Raw genomic sequence first — 17,534 nt, 5'->3', positions numbered from 1 at the left:
GCAGAAGCAATTCACTTGAATTTGAGACCATGGTACTCGATTGACCAGAAGACAGCGCGGCTGTACCCGCCCATTGAAGCGAGTGTCATAAGCATTTCAGGTGCAGTGGACTGCTTGGCGCAATCTCAGCAGTCCGCCTATTAAGAAGTGTGCACAGTGCACGAAACGTGTCGGCAATTGGACGTGTTTGTTATTCGAATGCCGGTTTTCAGATGGGATGCTGCAGCTTTCACAATAAATGCCAAGACCATACTAACCTGCTGTGTGGCTTTTTCCTTGGGGACAACCAAGGGGCAACCTTTGTTTTGACTGAAACATGTATCAGGGGTTGCTTTTATTCATTTCAGGTTGGCTTGGATGGTATATTACCAATCCAAAGCTGTAATACTGTGCCTGGAGTGATACATGGCTTTTGTCATTTTACAGCTCGGCATGGATAGCACTGTGCTAATCCTATGCTTAAAGACTTTGCTGTACAAATGGCAAAAGACTTTGTCCTTTTCTATCTCGGCGTGGATATCACTGTGCTAATCCTATGCTTAAAAAGTTTGATAGAAAGCAGACATTTGAGGTGAGCAAATTTAGAGTACCTCTGGTGTTGAGGGTGCTCTATACAGGAGCTGCATTCCACCTAAACTTGGGAACTACCCAGAGTTCTCTCCTCCTTTTTTGCATAATTTATGCGTCACTCTATGCCTGCAAGGGTATTGTTTTGACTTATACTGGGTGCTCCCTTGTGTCTGGACAAAGCTAAACCTCTCTGAAAAGCTGTAATGACAGCGAAACACGTGCCAGGGGTTACTTTTATTCATTTCTGGTTGGCTTGGATGGTATTTTACCAATCCAAAGCTGTAATACTGTGCCTGGAATGATAAATGGCTTTTGTCATTTTACAGCTCGGCATGGATAGCACTGTGGTAATCCTAAGCTTAAGGACATTGCTGTACAAATGGCAAAATACTTTGTCCATTTCTATCTCGGCGTGTATAGCACTGAGCTAATCCTATGTTTAAAAACTTTGATAGAAAAGCAGACATTTGAGGTGAGCAAATTTAGAGTGGCGCTGGTGTTGAGGGTGCTCTATACAGGAGCTGCCGTCCACCTAAACTTGGGAACTACCTAGAGTTAGCACTTTCTTTTTTGCATAATTTATGCGTCACTCTATGCCTGCAAGGGAATTGTTTTGACTTATACTGGGTGCTCCCTTGTGTCTGGACAAAGCTAAACCTCTCTGAAGAGCTGTAATGACAGCGAAATAAGTGTCAGGGGTTGCTTTTATTCATTTAAGGTTGGCTTGGATGGTATTTTACCAATCCAAAGCTGTAATACTGTGCCTGGAGTGATAAATGGCTTTTGTCATTTTACAGCTCGGCGTGGATAGCACTGTGCTAATCATATGCTTAAAGACTTTGCTGTACAAAAAACTTTGTCCATTTCTATCTCGGCGTGGATATCACTGTGCTAATCCTATGCTTAAAAACTTTGATAGAAAAGCAGACATTTGAGGTGAGCAAATTTAGAGTGTCGCTGGTGTTGAGGTTGCTCTATACAGGAGCTGCCTTCCACCTAAACTTGGGAACTACCCAGAGTTCTCTCCTTTTTTGCATAATTTATGCGTCATTCTATGCCTGCAAGGGTTTTGTTTTGATATATATATTTATATATACACATATGAACTTTCAACGGACGGAGTACTCTCTACCGGGGTAAGTGGCAAACACGACGGAGGTGGGAGCCAGAGAATAGCGCTAACAGTTTTTTGTCAAGCAAGAAGGTGAAAACGGATAGTTAGGCGCTGTGCGAAGGAATCTGGTGAATTGCTTATACAAACAGAAAATGAATGATGACGAGTGCACAGAGAGGGAAGCGGAGGCACTTAGACTATTTGCTGAAGAGAGCTACAAAGATACCAGTAGTAGTGCAAGTAATGTGGCAGAGGGAGTGGCAACGACCTGTGGAGAAACTTACAACTATGGGAAAAATTCAATAAGAGGGAAATCTCACAGTGGTGGGAATGTGCCTCCCTTAAACAGTACGTACAAGTTGGGCGAGTCTCAAGGGGACTAAGGATTATGATTACCCCAAAGTGTGAAAATCCAAACCCAAATCTTTTAAAGGAATGGGCGGAATACAATGCACAAGGCTCTATGGAAATGATACATATGTTAATAAAATACGCCAAGAATGGAAGCAAAACAGCAAATTAAGGAATTAAGTGCTGTCTTAGAAAAAGAAGCTGATCAAGGAAAGATTTAAAAAATTTTAAATGAAACAAAAGGACGCTTAAAGTATGAGAAAAGAATAAAAGACAGAAAAGCTACTAAATTTTTACGAGAGTGACTGAAATATGAGATGGGGCAAATTTACATCTTTGCCAAAAGGTTTGACATCATCAGGTGACAAAAAATGTAAAAAAAAAAAAAACTCAGGGCACAAATAAAACACAACAAGAAAATTCCCAGAGTGAGATGAGCTCAAATACTGGATCTGAGATGGAATTAGAAGATCTAACCAGACAAGAAAGAGGGCCAGCTCGATTCTCGGTTACAGATGAATTACGTTTTTTACCGTTAGACCGGAGAACAGATCACAGAACAACAAGGGGCGAGTAAGACTCCTAGGGAGAGGGACAAAGATGCAAGAGAACTACAAGGAGAAACAATAATGAGATCAACCAGATTCGAACTCGAAACAGGCCTCTCGAGAATAGAAGGAAATCAAACGTTAGTGAATCCAAGTAAAATTGACTTGGCAGAAGAGGAGTGTACATGTTTGAAGCTGGCACTGCCCTACTGTCATGGAACGAATTTTAACTATTCACCAAGTAGAATAGATCTGTACACATATGTAAGGAAATTGAAACTAACCAAAATGCCTAAAATGAAAGAAAGAGGTATTACTCAAAATATGAGTACAGAAATCACTAGGGCAAGTGAAAGCACTTACCTTGTAGTCTCGGATTTGGAAAATTTTGGACGTTAAAAGAAGAAAACAATCCTACATCTGATCCGCAATAGGATCATGAAACGTCAAATTTAAAGAGGAATAGGTTTAATATAAAACCAGAGGGAATCACCTTGTTTTGACCAAAGTTCAGATTTCTTCCTCAAACAACGACAGACAATTTAGACATTTTTACAGCAAATGTGACAAAGGATTTACGTCAACTATATCGAACATCTATGAATAATAACAAACATAGTTAGAGAGATTAAACCGTTTATACCACCATTAAGAAAATCAACAATTCTGCGGATGCGGTAGTGAAACCTTCGGATAAAGGGGGAATATAGTTTTATGGGACAAAGAGTTATACACAACAAAAGCATTGGAACAACTGAACAACCAGTAATGATACCAACGTATATTGATGGATGAATATATCAAGAACAATTCACCGACAGATTAGAGAGTTGGAAAGAACAAGAACGAATAGGTTGGGATGAATTTAGCTCTTTAAAAACAAAACCATCCCATGATTTCAGTTTTTTACGTGATACCAAAAAAACAGAAAGACCTTCAGAGACCACCCGGTAGACCTATATTTTCTGCTCAATATAGGATATTTGAGAATGTGTCAAAATATATAGATTTTATAAACCCCATTGTTACTACTGTACAGTAATATATAATAGATTCTTCTGATTTTTTAAAAGACATACATTTTGTGAAATGGGAGTCCACTTTGCTATTGATGACACTAGATGGATGTACTTTGTACACTAGTATTAGATATCAGGATGGTCTAAGAGCAGTGCAACATTTCTTCAGGATGACACCAATAGGTTTTGCAGTGCACAATCAAATGTTGATAGAAATGATGCAATGGTGTCTAACTAAAAATATTTTTCTGTTTGACAAGGAGTTATGCCAACAAGAACAAGGGACAACTATGGGCACCTGCTTCAGTTATGCTAATTGGCATATATGGGCTGGTGGAAGGAGCAAGTGCTTGGGGGGCCGACCATGAGACATTGGTCAGAGAATGTCATGAGGTGGCTCAGATTTATAGACAATGCCTTTGTACTGTGGCAGGGTACTGAGGCACTAGCAGAACTGTTTATCCTGGATCTAAAGAAAATGTACTTAATTTGAAATTTATAGGAAAAATGAGTACTACGTCTATAGAATTCTTGGAAATTCAAATCTGGGTAGGTGATGGGAACCTAGAAACAACAATACTCATGAAACCCACCGCAGGGAATACAGCATGCATGCAGCTCACATCCTGTCCCATTAATTAATTAATTAAAAAAGTATCCCTTTCAGCAAATTCTATTGAGCTAGAAGAGCTTGTAGCACTGTAGAGGAATACAGAAAAATGTAGAGGGACATGACAGATCGTTTCATACAGAGAGGATATACCCGCTGAATATTGGATGCAGCATCGAAAAAAGCTAGAGCTATGGATAGAGAACCTGCCCTTTTTGAACCCTCAATTACATCTTAAAGGAAAATATCTACAAAGAAAGGACCTCATTGATTTATCACCACATATAATTTAGAACACAGAAGCACTGGGAATTTTTATGTAAGCACTGGTATCTACTAGAGCAGGATCCCATCATAGGTACTATTGTGATGAAACAACCTCATATTACCCATAGAAAATCCAAATCATAAGTTGATTACTTGGTCAAGAGTGACTTTACCTACCAGAATGTGGGTAGAAAGTGGCTTACTCCTAGGGACGGTTTCAGTAAATGTTTGAAATGTAAGGCGTGCAAAAATGGTGAAAACCTGACATCAGTGACTATGGGCTTCAATAATTGATGAGAGTAAGGGGAAATCTAACATGCAAATCCAGTTTTGTCGTGTAGAGACTCAAATGCCCCTGTGAAAAACTATATGTTGGGGGCACAACATTGCCAGTGCATAAACGAGTCCTACAACATATCTGTGCTATCACCAATAATGAATGCAGTTGTCCTATAGCTAGACATTTAAAAAAATACCACCAAAGCAACCCTGTTTTTCTGAGGTATAGCTGTATCACCCAAACCCCCAGAAAAAAGAGAGGAGGGGATAGGGGGAGAAAGAGCTTAGGAAAGTGGAAACATTTTACATATTGGAGCTGGACAATAAGACACAAAGTGGCTTCAACATTGATGAAAAAATACATACATGCCTAGAATCGATTGGCTCTTGAGCATCCTTCCTATATGAAGAAAATCATGTTGATGAAGTTATAACTTCCTAAATAAAAAATGAACTGTTGTATTTCTACTGGAGAGCCGTTTACATCCTTTTTGGGGATTGTGTTTTTGTGATATATAGATTTACACACACACACACACACATCATTATATGTAATTTACCTAAATATGTAAATACAAAATAACATACTTAAATTAATGTACATTGAATATGTATAGTATATTTTGAAAGAAAATATTAAAGCAATTAAAAAGTACAGCAACAATAACCTAACAATTAAAATTAATAAAAGCATATACCAAAACATACTAAATTATATCAAAGTTTGATCGTAAATGTTCATTACATATACATATATACAGATATTCCTTAAACATAAAAACAATATTTAAGCAGCTGTGAAAATGTATTACATTATAAATATTAGCAATTACAAAAACATGTCAAACAAAACAAAAAATAAATAGAAAAAAGTCAATTAAAATAGAATTTTTTTTTAAATAAACGATTTAAACAAAGCAATAGCACTTGCACACTAGCAAAAGTGTTTGACTTTGAAATAGCTAGAGCTATGATTCTAACTTTAATTTAAGCAAAAGCAGGAAAAGTGTAGGACTTTGGAAAGCGTAGATTTACTATCACCACTTCAATCTAAGCAACAGTAGGGAAAGTGTTTAACTTTAGAGGGGTCAGACTTAACATTTTTCTCACTTCAGGTTAGATTTGAATCAGTAGAGAAAGTATTGGACTTTGAGATGTTAGATTTAATGTTCCCACTTCTATCTATGCAATGGTAGGTAAAGTGTTGGACTATGATGGGGTAAATTATACCATTTCAATTACCAAACTTAAAAAAAACCTTTTATATGCATACCTAAATAAAATGTAAACATTTAAATTACATAATTATTGAATTGTAAGACAAATTATATTAAATCTAATGTAAAAAAACACATTTCATTATACAACCTACCTACCTGAATAAAATTAAAACAAATATAGATGCAACTTTTTTAAAATGTATAATTAAAAATATTGATCAGCTAATTAACATTTAATTAATAAAAACAAATATTTAGCATAACAAATCAGAATAATTTACAGTTATCAACTGACCTTTTGATTAAACTAAAACGTTCATTATAAAAACAGCAATTATTATTTTCAATAACTTCCCACCCATATCTCCTACAAACTCAACACTCTGCTACTAAATTAAACACTAGTAAACTGCAGAAAATGTAAATAAAAAATTAAGTCACAAACGATACCAAACACTTTAAATATCTAAATAATAATCATAATGAGGAATAATTCGATAATTAACATAATTAATCATTACTTAAAAATATAAGATACAATTTTAATTTAAAAAACTGTCATGACTTTTTAAAATAACGTCTCCACCTAATCTCGTACAAACCAACAACCTGCTAATAAATTAAAAATGACTAATTATTTTTTTTAATAATTTAATGACGCTTTAAAAATTACAAATCGTACCAAAATAATTCAACTAATCAATGAAATAATTTACATAATTGCCAATTAATTATTACGTTAACATAGAAAAATATTTAAAAATAAAAAAACACTCAAATAAAAAAATCACTGATTAAATTTAAAAGACATTGGAGATGCAAAGTATTCAAACATTAAATTATAATACTAGCACCCTACAAATAATATAACTAATACATTAATTAAAAAAAACTATATGCAATCAGACCGAAAGACCTTTCGGCCCGACCGCCACATTTTGATGCTGGCGTTTGGACGGAAACCATTGGGGGGAGGGGAAGGGGTGTTGTAGATGAATCTAGGACTCTAGTTAAGTATTCCCGATCTATGCCCTTATGTGGTTATATCAAATCATATCCTTATATAGGCATAACAATCATACCCATATTAAGACATAGCCAATGCAGTCCAAATACGGCAAGGCTACTCCCATAGAATCCTAGAAAGCACAACGTGTTCTTAGATAAACCAAGCCTCCAGAAGCCCGGGAATTCCCCCTGCTTCTGTATTGAGTTTGTCCTAGAACTCCCAGAGTCCTGAAAGAACTGCGAGTTCTTAGTGACGTCTTATGTACAACCTTACGTCAAACTCGGCACCTTCCAGGTATAAATATACCAGCATCTGCCCTAGCAAAACACACGGTGGTTTGGGGCAGATCGACTATCTACTTGCCCGACGCCCTGCTGTAGCAAGTGCCAAAGGAAGCCGACCCTCCCGCTGACGCACTGAGAGAGAGAGGCTGTCTTTTCTCCTGCCGAGAAATCCAGCTCCAGTGTTTCGTTGTCACCCGTGCGGGTTGCTGGGAGATCAAGTCCTGAGAGAGAGATACAAGACCTCCTTCATTCTATAACCAAGGTACGGAGCTGATTAGACCCTTAGATAATTCTTGATTTAGATTCTTGGCAGAAACTATCTTAACTCAAACTACATCTCACTTACTCCTTCCCATGTACTAGGCTTAGGTTAGGTACACTGGGGTAGGCATATCTTAGAAGCACCAGTTGAGCACGTTTAGTCATGATTTTATCATTGTATGTTTTTTATCCATTTTAAACACCATATGGCTTAGAAACCATACCATGCTTTTACAGTACTATTTTATAGTACTCCTTTTACTGTACGCACTTTACTTTATGACAAGTATTGCGATTGTAGCAATTCACTTCTCTTGCATGAGAAAGAAGACTGTTAAATAATTAACCTCTTTTATTGAAAACGCCCGTCTCTCTGTTTCTCTGCACTTCTGGTGAAACTAAGCATGCGCGATTGACTGAGTAAAATAGCTATCTATTGTTTCCGCGACTCTGGAGGTATACTCCTTATTCTTGAGGGAGCAAAGTTGTCATGTTTATGCGGTTGTCAGAAACTAATCCCTTCTTGTGAATTCGAGAAAGTTTCTAGTGACCTCTGAGCTAGCTGGCATTCATAATTAAGTCTAACATATTCAATAGAGACCTAGTCGACCTAAGTCCTACATCTAAACTATCGTTTATGTTATTCCAATGCGCAGAGCCTATTAGGAATATAGGAACTACACTACAGGGGGTGACCGCCGCCTCCAAAAGGATCATCTGATACAGACAAGGCGGGAGTCGGAATCGCAGTCCCGAATGGAGATGGAGCCGAGGCAGGCAACACCAATGTCCCCTTCCGGCAGCCTTTTCATGGCACGAAGACAGCCATGAAAAGGCTTTCGGAAACCGACTTTGGGGGACCCTAACAGGGCCCTCGTCCCTCGTGGATCACTGTAAAGTTAGCCTGGAGGCACATTTAATGTCCTCAAATACCTGCATGGAACGTGTATCATGCACCACATGGTGCATGCACTGTGTGCCACGCACCAAGTGCTCCTTTACACTGCGTCTTGTTCTGCAGCCCTTTTCCTGGCCCACAGCACAAGCCACAGTGTAAATGAGCACTTTTTTTTTAAATTTGTTTTTATTACAACCTCGAAAAACATGGTATTACATACATTGTTCAAATACATTCCTTACTCACTTAGTTCACGTATCTTACACAGTTACTTTTTGGTAAAGCATTACATCTCATCGCTTTCTCAGGTCCTCAACCTATCCTTCCTGCCTCTCCCGTCATTCCCCCTCCATCTCATCATCTGAGCTATCTCCATCAGAGTCTGTCAGTGATTCACAAATGTTCCCTCTGAAAACATTCCACGCCGCCCATATCTTATTCCATTTCCGTGGACACTTTCTGGTTGCGTATACTGTACGTTCAGTGATCATCGTTAGATCCATATTCCTACACCATGCAGACAGTGTCGGCACTTCGGCCGCTCCCCATTTCTGTGCAATGTCCCTTTTGGCAATTAACAGACCCAGTGTAGTCCAGATTTGCCCATGGCGTGTGAGGTCGTTAGGTTCCCATATGTTTAACAAACATCTTTTTGGTTCTGGTAAGAGTGATGTTTCTGTTGCTTATGATATCGTGCGTAGCACCTGTCGCCAATAGTCCATTATTAGTGGGCATTCCCATATAGTATGGAAAAAGGTACCCTCTTCTCCGCATCCTCTTAAACAATATGGATGTGGTGCTCTCTGCATATTGTGTAAGGCGGTCCTAGTGTAATATATTTGATGCAGGATTTTGAGTTGAACTAATCTCAGTCTGGCAGAAATGCCTACTTCTTTAGGTGTTGCCAAGGCTTCTCTCCATTCCGGGTCGTCTACACCCCCTACCTCGGTAACCCATTTCTCTTTCAATATTCCTGTGGAGTCTGGTAATTATTAAGTAACTTCCGGTATGTGAATGATGTGGCACTTTTATGCATGTGATCTGTAAGTAGTCGGTCCTCTAACAGGGAAGCCAGAGCCTAGTGGGAGTGCCGTTATTAATGCGTGTCGTATTTGCATGCATCTAAATCTTTCGTTTGGGCCTAGGTTATATTGTTGTTGAAGCCGTGAGAACGGTATCACTGTATCTTTATCCCATAAATCTCCTACTTAAATGAGCACTTTTTGACCACCAGCCTGACGATGGCATCGAAATACAGCGGTCAGACGGCCGACTGCTTGTCGGGTGGTCTCCTGACCTCTGTGATAGCCGTCGGTGGTTTGATTGGCCACCATCAAAATAGACACCCAAGTCTTTAAAGAGGTTAGGGACTGGGTGATGCAGGGGCTATGGATACAGACAAGATCCCTAGCCTTGCTTCTACCTTCTGCAAAAAATAACAGTGTGGCTCCGGTGGCTGTGAAGTCATTTGTGGTAGTACCGAGTTACAAAACCTCCTATAGAGACTGATTTAGTGAACATCTTATAGCCTTGTCCAACTAGAACAAAGACGGTCAGGGGCTGCTTGTGTTCCTGTTCAGAAGGGATATGGCCTGGCAGTTTGATATGGACCATCTACTGTGGGGAGGGGTTAAGGCTAATTTGCATGTTTGCCCATGTCTTTAATGCCATCTTCAATACTGCTGTTGATGAAAGGCAAATATTCCTGGATATGCATCTAGTCATGGTAGACCCTGCCATCCTCAGTCGCTGCTCCCATTAGAGACTGTCAAAATCCTTCCTGCACCACTGTACTGTTTAGAGCTCAAGACCCACATTCCATAGTCCGACTGTGGCTAACTTTGCCTGATTGTGACTCACAATGCAAAGAAACCAAGCACGGCCCACAGCCCTGTCCACTTGAGCTCCAATATTGCGTGCAGCATGAGCAGCATGGAAAAGTGCTGTAAAGCGCACCTAGTCTAATTGCAATTTAATTTCAGTACGAAGTACTGCAATTCTGTTGCAACTTACATTACCTAGCATTTACATTTACACAAATGTACTGTGTCACATCTTATTAATGGACTGTATGAGTCCATTCCACAGAACGGGGAGAAGGGTGAGACAGAGGAATCTACGGTTAGTCTCGAGCGCATAAGGCGTTACCAAAGGTAAGTAACTTGTTCTTCTGATAGAGACTTCGGACCGTAGATTCCTCACCTTGTGAATAGATGCCAAAACAGCATCATATCTTTTCAAAAATTGGTTTTATAAAGCATTATTCATGTGTAACTAAATCGAATGTCCCATTAGAAACCAACTTAAAAAATAAGCCTTGCCAGTCAAATGTCGCATCTCCTGAAAGTCAAAGCCTAAAAATTTTTACTTTTCAGTGCAGTGACCTCATAATTAGTACCTGGCAATACTTGCTACAAGGATTATCAAGATGCACTTGAGTCCTATTGGTCCTCTAGATCTGCCCTTATATGGAGGGATGAAGTCTTGAAAGCTTTCTGCATCACTAACGTTAACAATGGTTATTCTTATGAAGGCTCGCTGAGTCTGGAAGTTCATCCTTCGAGGATAGTCAGTCCTTCTTTCACTATCATCAACATCATTCCTTTGAAAAAAACAGATCATCTGAATGGAAGCCGAAGAGTCCATCTATTCATGCAAAACAGTGCAAACTTGGAACCTTAGAGGGAGAGGATCTGTCATCAGAAAATACTTTTTATAGTAATAGTAGCTTCAGAGGACACATTAGGGGGCATCAAAGATTTGCAGGACAGTCCGTTAAAGGGCCTCCACCTTTCCAGGTTTAGTCCTTGAATCAGGAAAATGTTTTCTGAAGATGAAGTTTCTTCAGAAAAGGTATACTGTGTGGGGAAGAGTAGGGCAGATTTTCTAAGGTTACTTGGTGCAGTTTACGACAGCTACACTCTTGCTTTTCAAAGCTGGAGGAATTGGAAATTGACAGGACTAAAAAAATAGGGTTACCAACATCCCGGATGGAGTGAAGGAAAAAACAGACATCAATGGTCAGGTGGTGTTTTTATGGAGTGTGATGTCAGGCAGAACCGTGGGGGACTATTCAGCAGCACTACCTAAGCTAGCACTAGAGGATGAATTCTTGAAATAAAATGTAACCTTAACCCTAAACAGAAATCCCACTGGTGCAGAAACAATGAACCACACAACAAACGAGTGAAAGGAACTGGTTATTAGCGTCCACATGATTTGTTTGACTTATTGATGATTCAATTTAATTATGTAAAACCATGCCCCACCTCGAAGACATTTCAAACCTTGTAGAAGAGGTACCTTAAAGTCAGTTCGCCCTATTGACATTCTAAAATAACGGAAGTGTGCAATGTACATTTAAGAACATTAACTATCATTCTACAGCTTTTATTCTCAATGCCTTCCACTTTCACTCAATCTTCAACTGTACCTTCTCTGCATATCGGTCCCTTTTTCTTTTACGTTCTTTTACGCGATTTGTCTCTTCTTGATGCCGCTTCTCATCTTGGCGCAGACGCACTGTCACAACAGAAAATACAAGAGCAACAATGTCAATGTAAAGTCCAATTGCTTTACAGAAAGGAACACACCTTGGTAATTGGGTATAAATGAACACAGGAAGCATGATTTAGACATCAGAAAGATAAATATCTAATTATGAAAATATTCATCACATTCCAATCTACTGAGTGCAGCAATCATCCTCCTGCAACGGTTGTGTATGGAGGCAACAAAGGAAGGAGTGCATAACAAAAGTAGAAAATTCTGAAGAACAAACAGCGATGAATGTTAAAGCAGCAAACAATAACAACAACAGAACAATCATGTGTCCAGTCACTTATACATAAGCAACATTACTGGCAGATGCATAGTGTTGAGTACTTTGAAAGCAAAGTGATGGAGAGACTCTTTCAACCCTTAGCACCCTGTTCAATTTCCCAGATGCCATTAAGGTTGTGACTGCACTTTACCAGAGTCAGAATGCTGACTATGGAATGAACGTAAATGACTGATGGGTAGGAGAACATTCTACCGCATGGACAATCTATTATCAAAAACGGAATTGTATGAACATATTGCTTTCCATTTGGGGAAGTTTAGTGTAGGCCATAATGTATGACCACTACCTGGATGGAAGTCAAGGATCAATGTACATGGCTAAGATTGGATGCAAGCCGACAATAAAACAACATCTACTGATCACAAACAAAAAAAGACAAAGGTGCTACCAAACTATACATAATCAGAAAAATGTGTGCCTACTGTAATTAATATACGGTCCAGACTCAACATACTACAATGAGGAGGAACATTTAAATACCATGCTGATAAATGCTGTGGCGAACACAGCAGCATAACATAATTTCAATCTTTTCAATCTTTTCTCCTTAGTCCAACATTGACTGTTCAAGAGCTATTAATGAGAATGATATTTAATGCGATATTTACAATATTAAGAGAATAATAAAAAGTGTGCACCTTACATTTCACAACTGATTACCATTTCAAACCCCTGTTAAAGATTTACACTTACATTTATCAGATACCCAACCCTGTGAACTATATTTATTGTCAACAACTCTAACACTCAGCCGACGGCTGTGGGGTTGAATTTGGGAAAGAGATAATGAGAAAGAACTTGCAAACTATTGATTGGAAGGATCATAAAGGTTGCGTTCCTTGCTCCTACATCCTGGCCCTGATAGATAGCTATAGAGTCTCTACCAGATAAGACGTTACCGAAGGTAAGTAACTTGTTCATCTGATAGAGACTGCTAGACGCAGATTCCTTACCTTAGAATAGTTACCAAAGCAATCTCTCACCGGAGGTGGATCTGCATATTGTTTTAAACTAAGAAGCCCTGGAGGACCGTACGCCAAAATGCCCATTTCGCTGGACCTGACTGTTGAGGCAGTAGTGTTTGGCGAAAGTATGCATTGATGCCCACGCAGCTGCCTGACAGATATTCAGGAGCGGGATTTCTCTAGCCAATGCAGTGGTCACAGCTATAGCTCTGGTGGAAATAACACTTAAGCCCTTCGGGGCTGTTTTTAGATTACTGGGTAGCAGATATTAATGCAGAGAATAAGCCACAGAGAAAAGGTTCTCTTCTGAATTGCCTTCCCTTCCTTTGACCCTGAAAACTGAGCAAAGATCGCGCACCTGGAATTTTTTTGTATGATCAAGATAGAACATTCACGCTCTTTTTGGATCCTGGCGGTAGAGTCTCTCCGCTGCTTTAGAATGATGAGGAGAGGAAAAAAGAAAGGCAGGGTGATGTTCTGCCCGAAGTGAAAAAGCCACCTTTGGCAAAAAGTATGCTCGAGTTCTAAGAACCAGCTTGTCAGAGAAAAATGAAGTGTAAGGAGGATTGACGGAAAGTACTTGTGTAAAGAAATGCCTTTTTTTGTGTGGTTACCGCCCCCAAGTTTTTCAAAACCTGCTGCTGGTTTTTCTGAGAGTGCACCGAGGCCTGCTTACCAGACCTCAGGGCCAGTGTCCTGACCCTAAAGTGTATGTTGGATGGCTGTACCCAATTGGATATGGCTACCTTACCTGTCAGTCCTTAGTAAATGCTGCGAACATCACCAACATTACAGCTCGTGGGTCCCTTGTAAAATCAATTCTGAACATCTCTATTGAGAGCCTTGTACTCCGTGTTTCCACACTAGGAAGATTTGAGATTTTCTCCATTGCCCTGTGGAACGTACTATGACCAGATGCGGCTCGTTTTAAAGCACAGACAAAACTTTGAGCACCCAGCCTCCGAACTACAGGGCCCAGAATGCAAGGGGACACCTCCGATACAACCTTGGGCATGACTTCACAGAGGTGAGCGCCCGCATTTGAAGTCAGTCTGCTGCCATGCGATGCAACAGGCTTACTAAAGGTTTTAAAGTTAACCAGCACAACGTATTTAGATACAACAGCATCCACAATCCTATTGAGGCAACCAGGCAAAAGAACAACTTTTATTTAACAAGTAAGCTTTGTCTTTCAAATGTTTAAAAATATCACGAGTACATCCATTGTGAGCAAATATGGACTCGGGCTCGAGGGCTTTGTTAAATGCTATTTGCTGGTATGGCAAACTAGCCGCATTCATAGGGAGGAGTCGCTGACACTGCAACGCCAACACTGCAACACAGCCAAGACATTCTGTTGCTACTTGGATAAGCAAGCAAGTGCAACAATATTTCAGGTTTCATGCAGCGAGTCTCTGCCTCACTTATTTGTAGTTGGCATACACTGCTAAGTATCGAGGAAGCTTGCACTCCATTCCCAAGGGTTTGCTCCACTCAACAACTGCAGCTGCTGTACAAATCTGCCCACTTTCCTCGAATCAGATCTTTACACTTTGTAGCGTCAAGATGGGTTTGATACCTGCATTCCGTTCTTCACATAAGCCTCCTGCTTATATTTTAGCAAGGTGCACTAATCCCTTGAAAGGAGGGAGACTGACCCACAGCAGAATAATTTGGATAAGGTGTCCGCTGATTCACGAACTGAGTGTAACCAAACCAACAAGAGGACTGCTAAACCGGTGCATTTCCCCTATAAAAACATGTCTTAACTAGCCCTCGTATTTGTCCCTTTCAGAGTAATATAGAGCTCATACACACATGTAAAAATGGACTTACTGGATATCACACACTTGACGTGAATGTAAATTAACTAGTGAAGTGCAGAGTGAGATTTACTCTAAGCCCACTATACAAAAGAGCCATGGCACGAAGTAGGTCCTCTTTGTTTCTTTTTTAGTGTCCAGCAGTTCTGGGTCCTGAGGAGAACCCCAAAATTCTTGTAAGGTTTGAAACGCGTTGACAGTGTTAAGAACCAGGGAGTGCAGTGTAAAGATATTACTGGAACACGGGGAATATTTGGGTGGAATTGCATGACGGACAAATCCCTGTCAGCAGCCAGTCCGAACACAGATTGTTCTTACACCCTCTGGTTATGGCCCAATATGGGGGAGCTTTTAGTAGTGGTGAAGCGACAACCTCTCCCTTTGGGTGTAGAATTTCAGAGCTGGGACATATTCGTTTTTTGTTGATGCACAATTTAAAATAATTTGTTGGTGTCATATATGAATTTCATTTGTTGTCATGCTATGTGAAATGTGATGGGGCTATTACCATAAAAAATGTAGATGTAATGTAGGTTTGGTTTGCTTGTTGTTTTACTGTTTAGAACTATTTTCTAAAATGAATAAGTGTCATTTTGATTATGATGTGACTAAATGGTGATCACAGTATTTCATTTCCGTGATAACCAAGAAAAATGCTAATCTTGTGAAAGTAAAGTCAGTACTGGCATTTTTTCATTTGATACTCTAGCACAGAGAGCATGCAAGCTATCGGGGTACCCCCGAGGCTCGCAGCACTGGTTGTGCCACCCTGGAGGTACAACAAATAAAATAAGTCCTCCCGACCTCCATTGAAGACTGGATGCTGGCTGCTAGCCCTGAGGTACCCACAACCCTGGAGTGGGCTGGTGAGGTCTGAACACCAAGAGAGTCGTCCTGCCATCTTGGGAGTGGGCAGAATTATGCATCCTTGGATAGTCAGATGCCACACGCTGAAGCTGACAAGAACAGAGAAAGTATTTTTCTCGTCACTTTCATACCTCCTGCGCCTTCCCTGCATGGCACTATTTTGATACATCTCTGATGTCTTGTGGACGCATTACCAGGCAGCAAAACAGGACCAGCGAACAGAGGCTGTGCTAACGAGGACTGTACCTGATGGCTACCGGAGAGAGGGACTGTGCCTGTCGAACTAGTAACTTACCTTCTGTAACACATTATCTGGTAGAGACTCTATCTAGCTGCAGATTCCTTACCTTTGAATGTCCCAGGCATCAGGCTGGATCCGGAATCTTTTACTGAGCAATACCACTTGTGCGCCACATCGGGTGGCTCCATTCGGCTCCGCGTGACGTCGTTGGCAGCGTCAGTTATGATGTTGCGGTGCCTACATAGGCGCCACCCAGGAGTGAAGACAGCAGTACTTTTCGTGTTTTCCACGCCAGAAGCACAAGTTACTACTTGTGTAACGATATATCTGTAAGAGACATTAGTTAGTATTAGATTCCTTACCTTAGAATATCCCCAGGCGTCAGACTGGATCCGGAAATTTTTGCGTAGCAGTACCCTTGCGCGTCGGTAGGCGTCGTCTGCGGCTCAGCGTCCGTCGTCGGCGTCGTGGGCGCCGTGATGACGTCGTCGGAGTACTTAGACGCCGCCTCCGCGTGCTGACGTCAGTTCTTAGACACAGCTTTTCCGCGCCAGAAACGCAGAGCCATGTTAAAAACCAACACTGGTGCCATTGAAACTAGGGCCCTGAAGGGGACAACCCTAACCCTAGATATTGGTTCGCAGAACGGGGAGGATGGGTGGGTCGGTAAGGAATCTAATACTAATGTCTCTTACAGATATATCGTTACACAAGTAGTAACTTGTGCATCTGAAAGAGACACGTTAGTATTAGATTCCTTACCTTAGAATAGATACCCCAGCAATACCAACCCCGGTGGTGGGTCTGCGAACCAATAATCACACCAGAAAGTCCTGGAGGACGGAACGGCCAAAGAAGCCATCCCTCCGGACTTGACTGTCCAGGCAGTAGTGTCTTGCAAACGTGTGCAGCGATGCCCACGTAGCTGCCTGACAGATGTCTTGCAAGGGCACACCCCTGTCCAGGGCAGTGGTGGTCGCCGTCGCTCGGGTAGAATGAGCCCACAGTCCAACCGGGGGCTCCTTCCTAGCCAAGGAGTAGCATGCCTGGATACACAGGATGATCCACCGGGAGATGGTCCTCTTGTGCACCGCTTTCCCCTTCTTAGCGCCCACGTAACCAACAAAGAGTTGGTCATCCACCCGGAACTGGCGTGTGCGATCCAAATAGAATGAGAGCGCACATTTTGGGTCCAGACGGTGGAGCCGCTCTTCCTCTTTAGAGGGATGCGGTGGCGGGAAGAAGGTAGGCAAGGTGATGGATTGCCCGATGTGGAAGGCCGTGACAACCTTGGGCAGGAAAGAAGGTTTGGTACGAAGCACCACTTTGTCCGGATGGACAGAAAGGAAAGGTGGAGTACAAGA

At 40.9% G+C, this 17,534-nt stretch overlaps 1 protein-coding gene across 1 annotated transcript in view; it reads right to left on the bottom strand.

The window, feature by feature from the left end:
* INO80 (INO80 complex ATPase subunit) overlaps positions 1-17,534 on the bottom strand; it is a 534,228-nt gene that overhangs the window by 50,973 nt on the left and 465,721 nt on the right. Inside the window, exon 32 of the mRNA XM_078659770.1 lies at positions 11,864-11,952. Coding sequence (XP_078515896.1) covers positions 11,864-11,952 — 89 coding nt within the window. The remainder of the gene's footprint in view (positions 1-11,863; positions 11,953-17,534) is intronic.

The sequence above is a fragment of the Lissotriton helveticus genome, chromosome 9, assembly GCF_964261635.1.
Source record: "Lissotriton helveticus chromosome 9, aLisHel1.1, whole genome shotgun sequence".
Taxonomy (NCBI): Eukaryota; Metazoa; Chordata; class Amphibia; order Caudata; family Salamandridae; genus Lissotriton; species Lissotriton helveticus.
The sequence above is the reverse complement of the archived record's forward strand: the minus strand, read 5'-3'. Positions and strand labels throughout refer to the sequence as shown.